Source organism: Pistacia vera, unplaced genomic scaffold (assembly GCF_008641045.1).
Source record: "Pistacia vera cultivar Batoury unplaced genomic scaffold, PisVer_v2 Contig346, whole genome shotgun sequence".
Taxonomy (NCBI): Eukaryota; Viridiplantae; Streptophyta; class Magnoliopsida; order Sapindales; family Anacardiaceae; genus Pistacia; species Pistacia vera.
Window position 1 is genome coordinate 562,809 of NW_022196164.1, and position 14,990 is coordinate 577,798.

The 14,990-nt window shown below is 34.7% G+C and overlaps 2 protein-coding genes across 2 annotated transcripts; both read right to left on the bottom strand.

Moving 5' to 3' along the window:
- Positions 1-445: 445 nt before the first annotated feature.
- On the bottom strand, positions 446-9,347 carry LOC116139046 (LRR receptor-like serine/threonine-protein kinase IOS1). Its single transcript, XM_031424723.1, has 11 exons — positions 9,296-9,347; positions 9,089-9,107; positions 8,645-8,725; positions 7,701-7,855; positions 7,326-7,552; positions 7,101-7,227; positions 6,901-6,963; positions 6,744-6,816; positions 2,481-2,483; positions 1,294-1,407; positions 446-854 (listed from the first exon to the last, which is right to left on the bottom strand). The coding sequence occupies exons 1-11, from the start codon at positions 9,345-9,347 to the stop codon at positions 446-448; spliced, it is 1,323 nt and encodes a 440-aa protein (XP_031280583.1).
- Positions 9,348-11,567: 2,220 nt separating this feature from the next.
- On the bottom strand, positions 11,568-13,014 carry LOC116139047 (probable LRR receptor-like protein kinase At1g51890). Its single transcript, XM_031424724.1, is given in 5 exon segments — positions 11,568-11,914; positions 12,114-12,320; positions 12,404-12,469; positions 12,556-12,682; positions 12,775-13,014. Coding segments are annotated over 5 exon segments (987 nt in total).
- Positions 13,015-14,990: the final 1,976 nt, after the last annotated feature.

Sequence of the window (14,990 nt, forward strand, 5' to 3'; positions counted from 1 at the left end):
TTGGAGAATGTTGAATACATCCTTTAATGTTTAATGTTTTGATATTCTTGGAACAAAAGACATTTCAAGCTTTTTTGGATTCCTGAAACTTTTATCAAGTTTCTGAGATAGAAAACCAGAAGAAATATTAAGCTTCACTATTGAAATGCTAATGCTATTGCTATCACCAATGTGATAAATTGCAAATCATAAACCAAGGATAGAAACTAAAATTGAAATCTGTATTCGAATCATAAAAGCACTTATGTATATGTTCTTTCGAAAAAATAATAAACGGCACAAATTTATACATAAGATTGTAAATTACAAATACAGATAGCTCACTTCAAGCACTAAAGGAAAAATTTAACATAATACAATGTGATTGACCGAGGCACCAAAACCATTACATTTATTTGATTTTTCATGAAATTCAACCATCTTCATTTCCTGACCTCTGATAGCACTACCTTGCTGAAGGATTAAGTGCAGTTCCTAGATTTATAGAGACCATTTCATGTTGATTTCTTGGTTCAGCCCCAGGTCTTCCCTTCCGAGCAATCTCCATTTCTAAACATTGACTCAATTCCCTCACTACGTGATTCATGGTTGGCCTTTCAGTGGAAGTTTGAGACACACTAAGCATTGCTATTTCAACAACTTTCCAGGCAGAGCTGATGTCGAAGTCTCCCTGTAACCTTGGATCAACAGTGTTTTCTATATCCCCTTGTCCAATCATGGAACCAACCCACAGGCTTATGTGATTATTCTCATTGGTATTTGCAATCACAGGCCGACTTGTGATCAACTCCAGAAGAACAACCCCAAAACTAAATACATCACTCTTTTCAGTCAATCTATATGTTTGACAATACCTGCAAGGCCAAAAAGATTGCTTAGTCCATAATAATTTAAAACAGATGTGGATAAATTTTACTAAACCACCTTGATTGCTGTGATCTTTCTTTTGATATCCAGGAATTTCTTCTTTTCTAACTTTCCATTCTTTATGCAAATTTTTTCTCAATTAGACAATAAAGATGGTAAGTATTGTTGAGTAACCACCATTAAGCCCTCTAGCCAACATGTCCCCTAACGTATTATGAGGAATAACCCAAATTCAGATTGAACATACCCAGTTCCAAACACCAAATACAAACGCATTTTGACAAAACAAATCAAATACCAAATATCATGCAGGGAAGAAAACTATCGAGCCCCTATTAAGTAGTCACTTGATCCAAAAGTTTAAACTATGGAGCCGAAAATAATATGAAGCTCTGTAACAGCTATGAAGTGAAGAAAACTACTCACTCAGGGTCAAGGTAACCGAAGGTACCAGCAACAGCTGTTGACATATGAGTAACACCTTCAACTGGGAATGATTTTGTTAGCCCAAAATCAGCTATTTTTGGTTGGAAATTTTCACTCAATATGTAGCGATGTGGCATTCTGATGACACGTAGGAGTCAAATTTTGGAGTTGGCTGGTCAAAGTAATTTGTTAAAACAAGAGGGGCAGTTCTGTCTTTTCCCTTCATTCCAGAAACCTAAATCGAATTAGGTTTTGTGCGCAGCTCATTTCTCTCCTTTCTCTCTTGGTTAACAGAGAGAGAAACGGTTAGAGGTGCTGTGCTAGAAATCCAAGATCCGTCCATGGAATCAACGGTGATGGTAGGTGTGAGTTGTCCTTTCTGTTATAGCCTTTTTCTTTGTATAAATTTGTACTGATTTTCTGCCCCTTTGGTATGTATGAGTAGTGAGAGCATTTGGGTATACGGGTGTATAATCAGAGGGTTTGTATCGGGTTGATGCCTTGGTGTAAAAGGGGTGAGCCGATTCTTCTGTAAGGTTTCTCAAACTCCTAGTAAAGTTCTTTTCTGGTTGCCTTTGAAAAGTGGATGTAGGTAATCTTTCAGATTACCGAACCACTATAAATTTGGTGTCTCTCTTCTTATCTTTCTTTACTGTATTTGTTTTCTCTTTTTATGCTTGTTATGGTTGAATGCACAATCTGGACTACTACATGATTCTTTATGTTTTGGGTCTGATTTACAACATATGGTATCAGAGCTTTGTTTTCGAGTACCTAGGTTTCATTAATTCTAGGTTGTGAGATCCAATTTTTTTAAATTTGTAGTAATCTAGGGTTTCTATAGTTCTGTCTGCTACTTAGGGTTTTCGGTTGGTCTCTAAAATTTGGGGCTTTTAGTTTCTAAGTCACTGGGAAGGTTAGAAACTTAGAAATGTCTAAGTATGAACTGGAGAAGTTTACAGGAGATAACGATTATGGGTTGTGGAAGATGAAAATGAGAGCTGTCTTAGTCAAGGATGGGTTGTCTGCTACCTTAGAGGGTGAGGAGAGTTTACCTGAAAGCTTATCTGAAAAAGAAAAGAAAGCACGTCTAGATAAGCTTACAGTTCTTTAATCCTAGGGCTAGGAGATAAAGTTCTAAGAGGGTTAAGAAAATGATACACCAGCAGAGATTTAGAAAAAATGACTCCCTATACCTATCTAAGTCTTCACCAAATAGGTTAGTTTTAAAACAAAAATTTTTTAGTTTTAAATTGGATGAAACAAGTCTTAGGTGACAACATAAATGATTTTAGGAAACTAATTCAAGACTTAGAAGGTCTCAGTGTTACCATTGAAGATGAGGATCAAGCTGTAATTCTTCTGAATTCTCTTCCCAAAGTTTTTCAAATTTTGTTAATACTCTTACGTATGGTAGACAAACTCTAAGCTAGATGAGGTTGGGGTAGCTATTACTACTAAGGATACTGAGTTTAGGAAGGAGGGTAAGTTAGATGGGGAAGGTCTGAATGTCAGGGGTAGGTCTGAGAAAAAGGGTTTAAGAAAGGTCATTTAGAAACAGATCCAAGTCCAAATCCAAGTTTGTCAGGAAGTGTTTCCACTGTCATAAAGAGCGACACTTCAAAAGGGATTGTCCAGATAGGAAGAAAGAGATCAGGAGAGAGGCTAGTGGCAGTGTTGATATAGCCTCAGATGGTTATGAAAGCTCTGATGTTCTTGTAGCTTCTGATAGGGAATCTGAATCTGAGTGGATTTTGGACTCTGGTTGCACTTTTCACATGACTCCAAATAGGAGTTCTCTTATGAACTTTCGAAAGGTAGAAGCTGGCAAGGTTCTAATGGAATAATGCAGTATGTAGTGTATTAGGCATTGGGGATGTCAGATTAAGCCTTCAGATGGTAGTTCTAGAATTCTTTCAGAAGTTAGGTACATACCTGAGTTAAGAGGAACCTGATTTCCTTAGTAGTCTGGACAAAATGGGTTTAGTTACAAGCTCAAGGTGGAGTCATTAAAGTTACCAAAGGGTCCTTGGTGGTTATGAAATGAAAGAAAGGAATGGTCATATGTTTTAAATGGATCCACTATTACTAGAACAGCAGCAGTAACATCTCAGAAACCTAATCAAACCTCTATTTGCATAAAAGGTTGGGACACATTAGTGAGAGAGGTTTAATTGAGTTAGTAAGCAGAATGCTTAGGGGGGGATAGGATTGAGAACTTGAATTCTGTGATCAGTGTTTTTATGGGAAATGAGTAAATCAGTTCAGTGTGGGAAACCACTGTTCTAAGGGTATCTTAGAATATATTCACTCTGATGTGGGGGGGCCAACCAAACATCCATCTTTGGGAGGATATAGATACTTCATTAGCATCATCGATGATTTTTCTAGGAGAGTCTGGTCTTTTTTTTAAAACCAAGATAAGCTTTAGGAAATTTGGTTGGAAATCATGATTGAGAACCAATCTGGAAGAAAATCAGGAAACTAAGGACAGATAATGGGCTGAGTTCATTAATGTAAGTTTGAATACTGTGTAGGGAGAGTGGAATTCTAAGACATAGAACGTTAGACACACACCTCAGCAAATGGTTTAGCAGAAAGGATGAAAGGACCATTCTTGAGAAGGTTAGGAGCATGTTATCTGATTCTAATTACCTACAGGTTCTGGGCAAAGCTGCTCACACAGCAGCTCATCTGATTAATAGGAGTCCTCCTCAGCCCTTAGCTTTAAACACCTATGGAAAAATGGTCAGGGTATCTTGCTGATTATAGAAACCTTAGGGTGTTTGGATGTACTGTTTTTGTGCATGATAAAACTGACAAGCTAAAACCAAGGGCAATCAGATGTGTTTTCTAGTGATATCCTGATGGTACAAAAGGCTATAGGTGTTGGGATGTTGTAGGACAAGGTGTATAATCAGTAGAGATGTTAGGTTTAAGGAGATGAAGTGATTGGCCTAATCAAACTGGTTTGAGTGAAAGTGAAAACACAGTAAGGGCAGAATCCATAACCTAGAGTTAGGTGAAGAAAACCCAAACCTGGACAGTACTGAACCAGACCACAATACTGATGATCAGCCTTTTGAAGATGAACCTACCATAGAGGACAGTGATGGAAATGATAGAGTTGAAACTGAGCTGCAAAATTACCAACTAGTTAGGGATAGAGAGAGAAGAGAAATCAGGTTGCCTAGGAGGTACTCACATGTTGATATAGTTGCTTTTGCCCTTCAATTGCTGAAGACACTGATGAGGAACCTAGAACTGTTAAGGAAGCCATGAGTTGTAGGGATCTAGGCAGTGAAACTAGCTATGCAAAAGAGTTTGATTCTTTAATTAAAAACCAAACCTGGATTTTAATTAACAAACCTAAGGGCAGCAGGGTGGTAAATGTAAATGGGTTTTTAAAAGAAAGGAGGGCATACCAGGGGTAGAAGCTCCTAGGTTTAAAGCGAGGTTAGTGGCCAAGGGTTTACACAGGTTGAGGGTGGATTACAATGAGATCTTCTCACCTGTGTGGACATACAACCATAGGATACTGTTGTCTTTAGTAGCTCAGTTTGGTTTAGAATTAGAACAGCTGGACATCAAAACAGCCTTCTTAAATGGTGATTTAGAGGAGAAAATTCTGATGGAACAACCTGAATGCTTTAAAGGGAACTAAGAATCGGTATGCTTGTTAAAAAAATCCTTGTATGGCTTGAAGCAGTCTCCTAGGCAGTGGTATAGGAAATTTGATTTTTTCATGTTAAATGCGGGTTTATCCGAAGTAGTTTGATGCTGTTTTTATTTCAAATGTTTATACGGAGAATGCTATATATACTGTCACTGTATGTGGATGATATGTTGCTAGCTTGTAAGGTGTCTCAAAATTGATAAATTTAAAAAAGAAATGAGTAAACATTTTGATATGAAAGATTTAGGAAGCTAGGAAGATTTTGGTATGAACATTGAGAGAAACTGAAAACTGGAAGTCTCATACTGTCACAGAAAGAATATGCTGAAAAACTATCAAGAAGTTTATATCATTGACTCTAAGCCTTTTAAAACACCTTTAGGTCAACTTTAAGCTTAGTGTAACCCGTGTCCAGAAACTGAAGAAGATAAGGAAGATGGCTTGTATACCATATGCCAATGCCATAGAAGTCTGATGTATTTGATGGTGTGCACCAGACCAGATTCAGCTTTTGCTGTTAGTGCTGTTAGTAGGTTTATGAGTAATCCTGGAAAACATCATTGAGCTGTTAAGGGATTCTAGGTATGTAAGGGTACTCTGTCCACTGGCATAGTTTACAGTAGGGTAAAAATTCTGGAAACCCCTCATGGGATGTGTAGATGCTGATTATGCTGGAAACATTGATAATAGGAAGTCCATGATTGGTTTTTGCTTTTCTATTTGGAATAACTTGGTTTCTTGGAAAGCTAATCTGCGCTATTGTAACTCTGTCCACTACCGAAGCAGAGTATGTTGCAATTACAGAAGCAGTCAAGGAGGCCATGTGGCTAAGGGGGATGCTGATTGAAATGGGACTGATCCAGCACACATGTTCCTATTAAAAGTGATAGTCAGAGTGCTATTTTTCTATGTAAAAATCAGTATTTCATGAGAGGTCGAAGCACTTGATGTTAGACTTCATTTTATAAGAAACTTGATAGAAGACAAAATTATCAGGTGGAGAAAATCCCTGGTAAAGAGAATCCAGCAAACATGTTCACCAAGACAGTAACCTTAGACAAGTTAAGGCTCTTCAAGAGCCTCTGCAATTGAGGAGAATTAAGAAGAATTTTTCAGGGGCAACTAGAAAGGGAGAAGATCAAATGCCAAGGTGGAGATTTGTAGCGATGTGGCATTCTGATGACCGTAGAGTCAAATTTTGGAGTTGGCTGGTCAAAGTAATTTGTTTAACAAGAGGGGCAGTTCTGTCTTTCCCTTCGTTCCAGAACCTAAATCGAATTAGGTTTTGTGCGCAGCTCATTTCTCTCCTCTCTCTTGGTTAACAGAGAGAGAAACGGTTAGAGGTGCTGTGCTGGAAATCCAAGATCCGTCCATGGATCAACATTGATGGTAGTGTGAGCTGTCCTTTCTGTTATAGCCTTTTTCTTTGTATAAATTTGTACTGATTTTCTGCCTCTTTGTTATGTATAGTGGGGAGAGCATCTGGGTATACGGGTGTGTAATCAGAGGGTTTGTATCGGGTTGATGCCTTGGTGTAAAAGGGGTGAGCCGATTCTTCTGTAAGGTTTCTCAAACTCATAGTAAAGTTCTTTTCTGGTTGCCTTTGAAGAGTGGATGTAGGTAATCTTTCAGATTACCGAACCACTATAAATTTGGTGTCTCTCTTCTTATCTTTCTTTACTGTATTTGTTTTCTCTTTTTATGCTTGTTATGGTTGAATGCACAATCTGGACTACTGCATGATTCTTTATGTTTTGGGTCTGATTTACAACACAATAAGATGTTCGCAGACTTGATATCTCTGTGTACTCTTGGTGGCTTGCAGCCGTGGTGTAGATACTCCAATCCTACATTACGAATTCCTTATATATCAGTTCATTTACAGCCTCAAAATAATAAGAAATGAAAGCATAAATGAAATGCTTTCTAACCTTGTGCTGCCTCCACCGCTACACGAAGTCTACCTTCCCGGCTCATGACATCTGCACTCTTATCTACATCCATACAGAAAATATATGAATTTACAACTCATTCAACTTTTCTCCTTTTGATTATCTCTCTTGTAATCCGTTTGGTTAGAAAGTTTCACAAAATAAAATCTTTAATTATTAAATGGCCTTGTAAAACTAACCTGACAGATGCTGTTTCAAGTTTCCATTGGCCATGTACTCATAAACGAGCCCAATTTTCTTGCCTTCGTCACAATATCCGCAAAGAGTTGTCAGGTTTCTGTGATGAACTGTCAGCAGAAGCTTCACCTGTAAATTAAATCTCGTTAGACTTCGCATGCACATATGTAACTAAGCTCAAAACACTATGTACAAGTACTTGAATTATATTCAGATTTATATCATACCTCTGCTTCAAACTGTTCATACCCTTGATTTGATAATTCAGAAAGAATTTTCACAGCAACTTCAGTATCATCACCCAAGTAACCATGGTAAACTTTTCCAAAACTTCCTTCACCAAGTTCTCTTTTGAAGTTGTTGGTGATTATGGAGAGCTCAGCATACGTAAATCGTCTGATCTTTTCTGTTGACACATATGGTGGCTTTCTTGAAGTTCCTCCCCACATACCTTCTGATTAAAATAAAAATCACAATAATAATTCTTGGCATTAATTATTTGGAATACATGCTAAGATACATGTGAAAATACACGAAAATTTCAGACGCATATGCTGTGTACTCTCAGGTTAATGACACTACTAATTAATGCAAAAAGATACCTCGTTTTGAACTTCTAATTCTCCAGAAAATAGCCAATGCAGCTAATAGTACGAACAAGGAAGCGAATGATGCGACAACTGGAACAACAACATTGTTCTTCTTCTTTCTCTTGCCGCATGAAACTGAAGCGCAAAGATTTGGATTGCCATCCACGCTTCAATTAAACATCAGTGAGAACAGAAGTGAGAAATGGGAATTCAGAACCGTCGCATAAGCTGGCTCCCATGCAAAATGGAGGCTCACTCCTTTTATTGGGCCGTTTGCCAGACTGAAGCCCAAACTGATCCAGCCCAAGCTTGACCAGGTTCTTATTTACTTTTTTTTTTTTTTTAAATAATATATAATAATACAAATTTAACTGATTATCTGTTATAAAATTAAGTAAATTCTTAGCATAGGAAATTGATGAAAAAATTCAAAAAAAAATCTACCAAACATTATATAGACATCATATTAACTTATAATGACTGTTAGATCACAGAGTTGACACAAACGTTTTCTTTAAAAAATACCATGTTTTCTTGTGATTGAGAAAATTTTTGATATGTTAGATGTATCTTTGGCATCATCGAATGCAGTAGGGGACCTAATAGTTATTATATGGTATCATGCCATCATCGAATGCGATATATAAATAGATCTATTAGTCCTTGTTAAGTTGATATGTAAATTAGCCATATGTCAACTGACTTGAGAATTAAAATTTATTTTGTGATATATTATCTTCTATGCTTATCTTTATCTTTATATTATCTTCTATTAGTCCAAGACTTTTTCCTAGTTGGGATTAAAACAGATGTGATATCTTTGTGTTATTGCCTTCAAAATTGATATAAAATATAACACTTATTCCTGGAATATCACTGAAAACAGAAAATTCAAAGGGTATTGAAATTTTTTAATTGACATGGCCTCATAATTGTTGACAAAAAGCATAGTATACCTTAATGATAGGGAACCATTTTGAGATCTTTCAATAAGTTCAACTGGAACCGAACCTGTGAGCTTATTTCCACTTAACTTTCTGCAACAGTCATACCAGAAATATGAATTAATCCTTTAGTTTTGATATCAAGAAACATGCCATTTCAGTTTATATATNTTAAAGTGTGGAGGTTTCATCCTTTTGAAGCTAATCTTCATCAATCCAAAGCAAAGGAGTAGGTATAATCTCATATCCAAGCTTTGCATGTAAACCGTTTTTTTAATCCATGCTTTCATGCTTTCATTCTCCATCTCCACCACTCTTCATGCATGCTGAATCTTTCACTCCACAATCTATGCTGATAAATCCTGGAAAGAGAAGTAAAATTATTAGCTAGTTCTGACTTACATTATCCGTGAAAGTTAATGTTAACAAAAAAAAGATTCAGAAATGAAAGTTGACCTGGTTCCTGAGCATGAACCTGCAGAAGAACAAACGCAAAAGCAGCTAGAAATGCAAAGAATATACACTCAAACATTCTCATGACCATTTTCTCTGGTTTCTTCCAGGGAATATAGTGATCAATGAAACACTAATTTGGCCAATCATATATCAATTCATTAAGCTATATTGTGTAGCTTTACAAGCTCTCATGTCAATAAAATGTACAATACAGATATTGACGAGTCTTCATATTATTAAAGTCCAACATTCCAGCCATATTTCCAATTCCAAGTCAATATGAAAAGTATTTAGATCCAAAGCTTGGAGTCAGTGGAAGAAAAGTTTGACCAAGTTAAAGTCCGAAGATACCTTGTAAAGGGGAGAGTAATTTACAGCCAACGAAATCCATCCACAGATTTAGAGTAGACTTTGCTAGTAGCATTTAAATTCAGGATGAGACAAATCTTGTAAAGCTATCAGAAATTAGTTGAGACAATTATTTTTCAATAATGATATTGCCCATCTATTCACTATTTATCTAGTACAACATTGAGACGTGTGGTTAAAGTGTACAGTTTCAGGTTCAAATCTTCTTCATTTCTAAAATTTAAGTAGGTTATCAGAACAATAGTATACTGTACTAATTACTTACAAGGATTAATAAATGTGTGTACAAATTGGCCTGAACAATTGTTAAAAAAAAAAAATATCCTATTCACTATTTGTCGGTGTGCTAATTACCTAATTTTATTTTTCTGGGTATTATATTTTTCAAGTTAATAAACAAAGTCCTCCGGGAGAATAAATTAACGAAATATTATAATGTTTGACTTTGGGTACTCCAAGAGATTCTATACTGATATGTCACATCGATCCACTAGGCCACTACTTGGTTGGTGATGAACACTTTAAATTCTCTCTTTAAGGCTTTCCAAATCCATTTCGCCATAATTAATGATTTGTTGTTAATTAATTTCCAAAGGTATTACTGTGTAGTGATGACAATTAACCAGCTAAAAATATTGAAAAACTATTCTGATTACAGGAGCTGATTTCGTAAACAACATTCACACACAATATATTTTACGATATATCCTGACAATGGTGATAATATATTAATTATATATGCAACCTAGAGTACCTGGTAAAACAATAGTTTTATTGTCACAGTTAAGATGGATAATGCTTTTTTTATTATTTTTTGTTAAGTAAATTAATTTAAGATGGATAACTTTAAATTTAAAAATAAATTATTAAACAATATTACATGACAAACATACAAGATTCTCACATCAGTTTATAAGGAATAGTTTGTATAAATGATTTATATATGTAGCATTACTTCAATTAATATATATGTGAAGGTTAATTTGGTTTAAAGTATAAGTAATTAACATGTATTAAATAAAATTAATGTTGCAAAGAATGACAATGAACGTTATAAAATAAAAACAAAAATATTCATTATTATATGGTCCATGTCTAAATCTGCTAATTAAACAATCTAAAACACTAATTTCAATATTATCTGTGGTCTGACTTCTTAGACCAACATGCAATTTTATAACGTAAATTGTGTGGATGTACATGCTGCGAAAGAAGATACAATTGTTTATATTATATTATCTAAATAAACTAATTAAAATTCTAGTGCTGTCTAAGTAGGGTATTATATATCTTGACTCGGTCAGTTCTGAAAAAAGGGAGTAATACATAAACGGATGTATTAATAAAAGACCATGGAGTTTGAGCTGGCATATTTACTTTATATTATTAATGATCTCAATAAAATTCTTCGGAATAAATTTGGTATAACACCATTAACGAGTCAAAGTAATTTTAAAGTCCACTTGTTTAGTTAGAAGGATCAGTGAAATACACTAAGATGGAATTTGACTTTAGATCCCAATTGGCGCGTATAATAGATATTAGTGCTATAATCGGGCCGAACCGAGTATTGAGAAGCTCGACCGAGCTTCAATTGTCGAGCTAGAGCTCAAGCTCGGTAAATATATATATATGATTGACTCGAGTTCAACTCCATTACAATTATTAATTATATAATTATTAATATATATAATAATTTTAATTTATATATAAAATTAAAATATTTATAATATGCCGAATTTGAGTAAGCTCACGAACTACTTAAGTTAAGTATTATTATGCTCGAACTCAGCTCGATTCAACACACGAGCTACTTGAGTTCGACTTCAACTCTAGTCGAGTTTGAGGCTCGTTTGCAAGGCCAATTGGATATATGAGTGAGCTAGAAATTGATTTGACAACTAATAGAAATTAATTTCCATAATTAATAGAGACTCCTACATGATAAAACAGTAATACTTTTTCAGATTAATATTTGAGAAACAAAACGAAACCAACATAATCCCCGGATCCAGCAAAGATGGAAAGTGTATTATAATTGTTACATGGATTGAACTACACAACTTCGACGATCCACAAGATTCCTGGAAAGAAATTAAAGTAAGCTTTACTACCTTGCTAAGGGAGTAAATTCAGAATCCAGACGAGTGCTGTTAATTACTGTGGCATTGGCGTAATCATTTTGGCCAAGTTGTATTGCTAAGCACTCGTTCAATCCCATCACTACCTCAATCATGGTTGGCCTCTTAGAGGAAGCGAGAGAAGCAGAAGCTAGTGCTAGTTCCACAGCTTTCCTACGTGGATCAACTATTTTTCCAATATCCCCCCTTGCAAGCTTGGATTTTACCCACTCACTTATGTGAGTATTTTCGTAGGATTTCAGTATCACCGGTTGGCCTGTGATTATATTCAAAAGAACAAGTCCGAAGCTATATACATCACTCTTTTCATTCAACCGGCTGGGCACAACCAAACACCTGCACATAACCAAAGAATCTGATATTATGAACCCTTCCGATCAATTAACACAAGTCTCAGGAATGAAACCAAGTTATACCGCAAGAACTTTCATCTTTTTCGATGCAAAAATAACATCGCTAAAGGTGAAAGATATGCTGTTACAATCTAATTACTACGCAAATTAAAACACACCCGCATTGCTTAAGTACTTACCCTGGGTCAAGGTATCCCGAGGTGCCAGCAACAACGGTTGATATACTAGTGCTACTTTCAGTTGAAAATACACGGGATAGGCCAAAATCAGCTATCTTGGCTTGTAACTTTTCATTCAATAAGATGTTCGAAGGTTTCACATCTCTGTGGACCATGGGTGGCTTACAACCATTGTGCAGATACTCCAAGCCTACATATAAACTTGATATCATAATTCATATATAAATCTTACAAGCAACAAACAAAAAACTGATATATTGTGCAATCACTAACCCTGGGCAGCATCCAATGCTATTTGCATTCTTTCTTCCCAGCTCAAGAAATATTGATTTTTATTACCTGTATATGATCAATGAAAATTTTACTGAAATGAACTTATAAATTTCTATTTATTCATTAAGGGCAATGATATAAAAGTGTGTGACCTGACAAATGTTGTTCCAAGGTTCCCTTAGGCATGTACTCATAAATAAGCCCCATATTGGTGCCTTCAATGCAGTAGCCAATGAGAGCAGTCAAATTCCTATGATGAACTCTCATCAGAAGTTCAAGCTGCAATTCGAAGCCACATGCTATTATCAGAAATGTTATTTTCTACATAATTTTAATATTCATGACGAATGATGATTTACTCTGCAGGATACCTCTGCGTGGAATCCTTTGTAACCTTGGGCGGATGATGGAGAGAGCATCTTCACAGCTACTTCAATATTATCTATGCAGCCGTGATAAACTGTTCCAAATCCTCCTCTACCAAGAACTGTTGCGAAGTTCTTGGTGATTTTTATGACATCAGAATATGCAAATCGCCAATGTTTTGATGCAAATGAATCATTTTTACTTGCTAATTGGGTTTCCACCTTTGCAACAACTGATAATATCATAACAATTTTAGTAAGTAGTAAATATCTATTAAGAAATTAAAACAAGTAGTGTCCGGTATGATCATAGTATAAATTTTTTCATATGTTCTATGTTTATGAAAATCTTACCATGTTTTCTCCTTGCCTTAAGGCTGCAGAAGATAGCCAATCCAATTATGAGCGCGGACAATGTTGCAGCTACTGATACTGCTAGTGGAATAACAAACCCATTCTTTTTTCGGCTTGAAGAAGACAGGTCGTCCACACTTGCATCAATTGATTGACAACAAATTAGAAAGTATAACTTAAAATAACAAACATGGAAATATATGTAAGATGAGTAATATAAATATACATATAAATATCATATACAGACTTTACTTGAGGACTTAGCATTGCTACTATATTGTCACGTGATTCCTACTTATGTATAACTATTCATTGATTTTATATTTTAATGACCTTTCTTTATTCGCTTTGTGATCATGGTGTAGATAATTTACGATCACATAAATGCTTTTTGATGGTTTCTGAGAAAAGGCAAACCTTAATGTAAGTGATCCATCCTCCGACCGTTTCTTGAGTTCAGCTGGAAGTTGTCCTATGAACCCGTTTCCTTTTAAGTTTCTGGAAAGTGATAAAGATAAAAATATGAATGGCCCCTTAATATATTTTCCCTGTTAAACTTTTTTTCAAATGAAGTCTATAAACTTACAGGAATCTCAAGGATGATGCTTATTAAAGAAACTGATGCTTATTAAAGAAATTACTCAAGAAAGTGATAAAGATAAAAATATGAATGGCCCCTTAATATATTTTCCCTGTTAAACTTTTTTTCAAATGAAGTCTATAAACTTACAGGAATCTCAAGGATGATGCTTATTAAAGAAACTGATGCTTATTAAAGAAATTACTCAAGAAAGTGATAAAGATAAAAATATGAATGGCCCCTTAATATATTTTCCCTGTTAAACTTTTTTTCAAATGAAGTCTATAAACTTACAGGAATCTCAAGGATGATGCTTATTAAAGAAACTGATGCTTATTAAAGAAATTACTCAAGAAAGTGATAAAGATAAAAATATGAATGGCCCCTTAATATATTTTCCCTGTTAAACTTTTTTTCAAATGAAGTCTATAAACTTACAGGACTCTCAAGGATGATGCTTATTAAAGAAATTGATGCTTATTAAAGAAATTACTCAAGAAAGGCCATTTTATTAGAAGTTACAAAATAAGATGATGCTTATTAAAGAAATTGATCGTCTTTCACACCCTAGCCTAGGTTGGGATTGATAGGGCTCGAACTATTCATTTCGTTTCGCCATGTTATAACATAGACACGAATGAGATACTAGATTATTCTAATTAAATATATATAAATAAATTAGATAAATGCAGTAAACTCATACTTCAGGGTATACTCCTCCTCCTCATGTTCCTCATTTTTTTTTTTTAGTTTTCTTAATTGATGAAAGATATAAGCTTTGAGTTTTTGTTGAGTTTAATAAATAGGTTTGAAATTGGAAAATTAAATTCTTAGATTTTGACGTGAGTTTTGATTTAATCTTATTTATGTCGATGTATGAGTTAATTAGTTGTTATTTTAAGTTGGATTTGATAAATTTTGATTAGTTTTTGAGTGAGTTTAATTAAATAATTAATGAAATACGAAGTTGTAAAGATTTGAGGATTTGGTTTAATTTTGATATATATGTTAATTGTTTGATAATTAGAGTTAGATTTAATAAGTTTTTATGAGTTTATAAGTTGAATTTTATTGGATTTGTATAAATTGTTTGAAAAGCCTAAGTTTTGATATTTGAGGCTTCGGTTTATAATTGATGTTTTGACCCCATTAACTAAATCCTGACTACGTTTCTTTCTAGGGGTATGTCCCTAGTTTATGTATGGTTTTTTCTTTTATGAAATTTATCTATTACAAAAAAAAGAAAAATAAATAAATTTTGGTTTAAACGACAGATTAAAATCTTTCA